This window comes from Penaeus japonicus, unplaced genomic scaffold (assembly GCF_977035675.1).
Source record: "Penaeus japonicus unplaced genomic scaffold, GWHDUDI00000001_assembly GWHDUDI00000010, whole genome shotgun sequence".
Lineage (NCBI taxonomy): Eukaryota > Metazoa > Arthropoda > Malacostraca > Decapoda > Penaeidae > Penaeus > Penaeus japonicus.
Window position 1 is genome coordinate 8503439 of NW_028234412.1, and position 2500 is coordinate 8505938.

The 2500-nt window shown below is 35.5% G+C and overlaps 1 protein-coding gene across 4 annotated transcripts in view; it reads right to left on the reverse strand.

The window, feature by feature from the left end:
- Positions 1-560: 560 nt before the first annotated feature.
- LOC122256763 (secretin receptor) overlaps positions 561-2500 on the reverse strand; it is a 318100-nt gene continuing 316160 nt past the window's right edge. For all 4 annotated transcript variants that reach the window (XM_086540628.1, XM_086540629.1, XM_086540626.1 and 1 more), the window contains one exon: positions 561-2500. This exon is cut by the window's right edge and continues 372 nt beyond it. In XM_086540628.1, the coding sequence (XP_086396754.1) occupies positions 2348-2500 (153 nt within the window). In that variant the 3' untranslated portion in view covers positions 561-2347.

A 2500-nucleotide genomic window follows, 5' to 3' on the forward strand; every position in this document is an offset into this window, starting at 1 on the left:
CTTATCTACACTGATTTTCTTTTTTTTCAAAGAACTACAGTGGCATGGATCAGCTCATAAAAATTAGGCACATCAATATTTACAAATTTTACAACACGTTACCATGAATACATTATGAACATTCTGTTGTGAACATTTCACAACAGGGAATACAACTGGAATAAAGGTTTTTGGTACGCAGTTCGGAATACAACTACTGGTGGGTAAAAATATTAATGTTAAATAAATAACAAATACATAAGTAACACACACACACACACACACACACACACACACACACACACACACACACACACACACACACACACACACACACACACACACACACACACACACGGACACGGACACGCACACACACAAACACACACACAGGTTGAACCTCCCAAATAAGGTAGACGTCTCTATAACATAACATTATTATTGTGAAACAATCTTACTGTACGGTAAAAAAAAATATCTGCGTAGAGTTGGACAGAGACATATGAAAATAAAATAGTGCAAGAAAAAATGTAAACATAAGGTTATGGGGGGATTTGTGGCCATAATACGATGAAATAGTGTTTTGTTCATTAGGAAAAAAATGTATATTTATCAAGAGTCGTTTGCGCTCACAAACAACACTAAAATAGACTTCGGGATCACGGAGGTTCAACCTTTGTTATTATCCCCTTCTTTCACCATACACATATATAACATATAGAATATTAGAGTATGTTATATAGGTATGGGGAAAGGATATATGTAATGATGAGTGCATGTATATGTACATTATATGTATATATATATATATATATATATATATATATATATATATATATATATATATATATATATATATATATATATATATGTATGTGTGTGTGTGTGTGTGTGTGTGTGTGTGTGTGTGTGTGTGTGTGTGTGTGTGTGTGTGTGTGTGTGTGTGTGTGTGTGTGTGTGTGTGTGTGTGTGTGTGTGTGTGTGTGTGCGTGCGTGTATGCAACCATTTACATATGGCAACACTCACAATTGCTGTGAATGAAATCTACTACAATATTGATGTCAAATACATTTATTAAAATACGTTCTGGTGCCAAACCATATGTTGCCTTTGCGAAATAGCACTCGAAATAACTTCACTCTTCTGTTATTTTAAAGTGTATTTAAGAATATAACAATTTACATTTGATTTGCACTCAGGTTGAAAATATTCAGCTTGGCATTCAGTCACCTCAAATAGTTACGACTTAGTTTTATCTTTGATTCTTTATACACAACAATAATTCAGTAGAAGAACGACCATACAAACACACACAGCCATTCAAGAGATGAACACGCATTTCCCGCCTCATCTTGTCTCACGAAAAATGGAAAATAAAACATCCTATACCACTCTTTGGCACCCTGGGTTACTTACTGAATCTATTTCCATTAACCTTAAAAGAGCACTCTGCGAAGTTATGGTAGAAATATTGTTTATGTTTTACACATATGTACACACGGTCAACACTATGACGAGCACACGTAGAAGCAATGAATATAATATTCAAGAGAATATTTGAAAAGAAAAAAAATATCTGCTACTTTGGGTCATTTTTAAGGATTCTCGGTCCCGTAGTTTAATTTGTGAAGGTCCAAAACTGTACAATAAGCATAAGGATTCCCACGACAGAGGCAAATACTCTTTCTGACACTGCGCACAGGTTTCTGTTAAGAGCAGAGGACTAGGAACATTTATATGCTTGGAGATTTGTAAGGGATCGCTCAGTGTCTCTCTATCCTAGTTCTATCCGAGACTTGAATTCATTATAAACGCAACTCCAACTCTCTTTTCGGTGAGTTTATGTTATACAACTTATGCGAGGAAAATATGTATGTTTCGAAAACTTGGATTGTCTTCGGCTTTTAAAATATCGGCACAACTTGGAACGACCTTTTTTCCACTGATGAATAAAAGGTCGAGGAACATAATCATAAAAGCGTTTCAACATAAGAAATTAAATTGAATAGTTAGGCAATTCAAGAATACTAAAACTCTTAATATGGTTATCCTCAATCTCTTCTATCCTAAACTCTGTTTACTTCAGTCTTGTGAATTACTTAAATTTCACTTCTGAGTCATACAAAACTACTTCATATTGGGCAATTTAGTTCATTTGAGGAAACCGTAAATCATAAACTTTCTGAAAGATTTAGATTGCCTTTGGTTTTAGAATATCACATATCATTCATTGATAAATGAGAAAAGGAAGTGAATTATATAAATGATCCCTTATATTGCAGATGTCGCCCTTACTCGTCACTTCCAAGAAGTGATCATTGCCTTTTATGAGAATCAAGACGAATCATAGTTCGGTTGGTTTTCCGTTTATAGCATTGTCTCTTGGTCCTTCCCTTTGGCCGACTTTTTCGCAACGACCGTGTCCACCTGAAGAGGAGTGGTTGACTTTAAGCTGCTCTTGTTCACATTGACGCACACCACCGCTTTGCTGACGTCCTCCTTCGCCATCTTCCCCGTCTC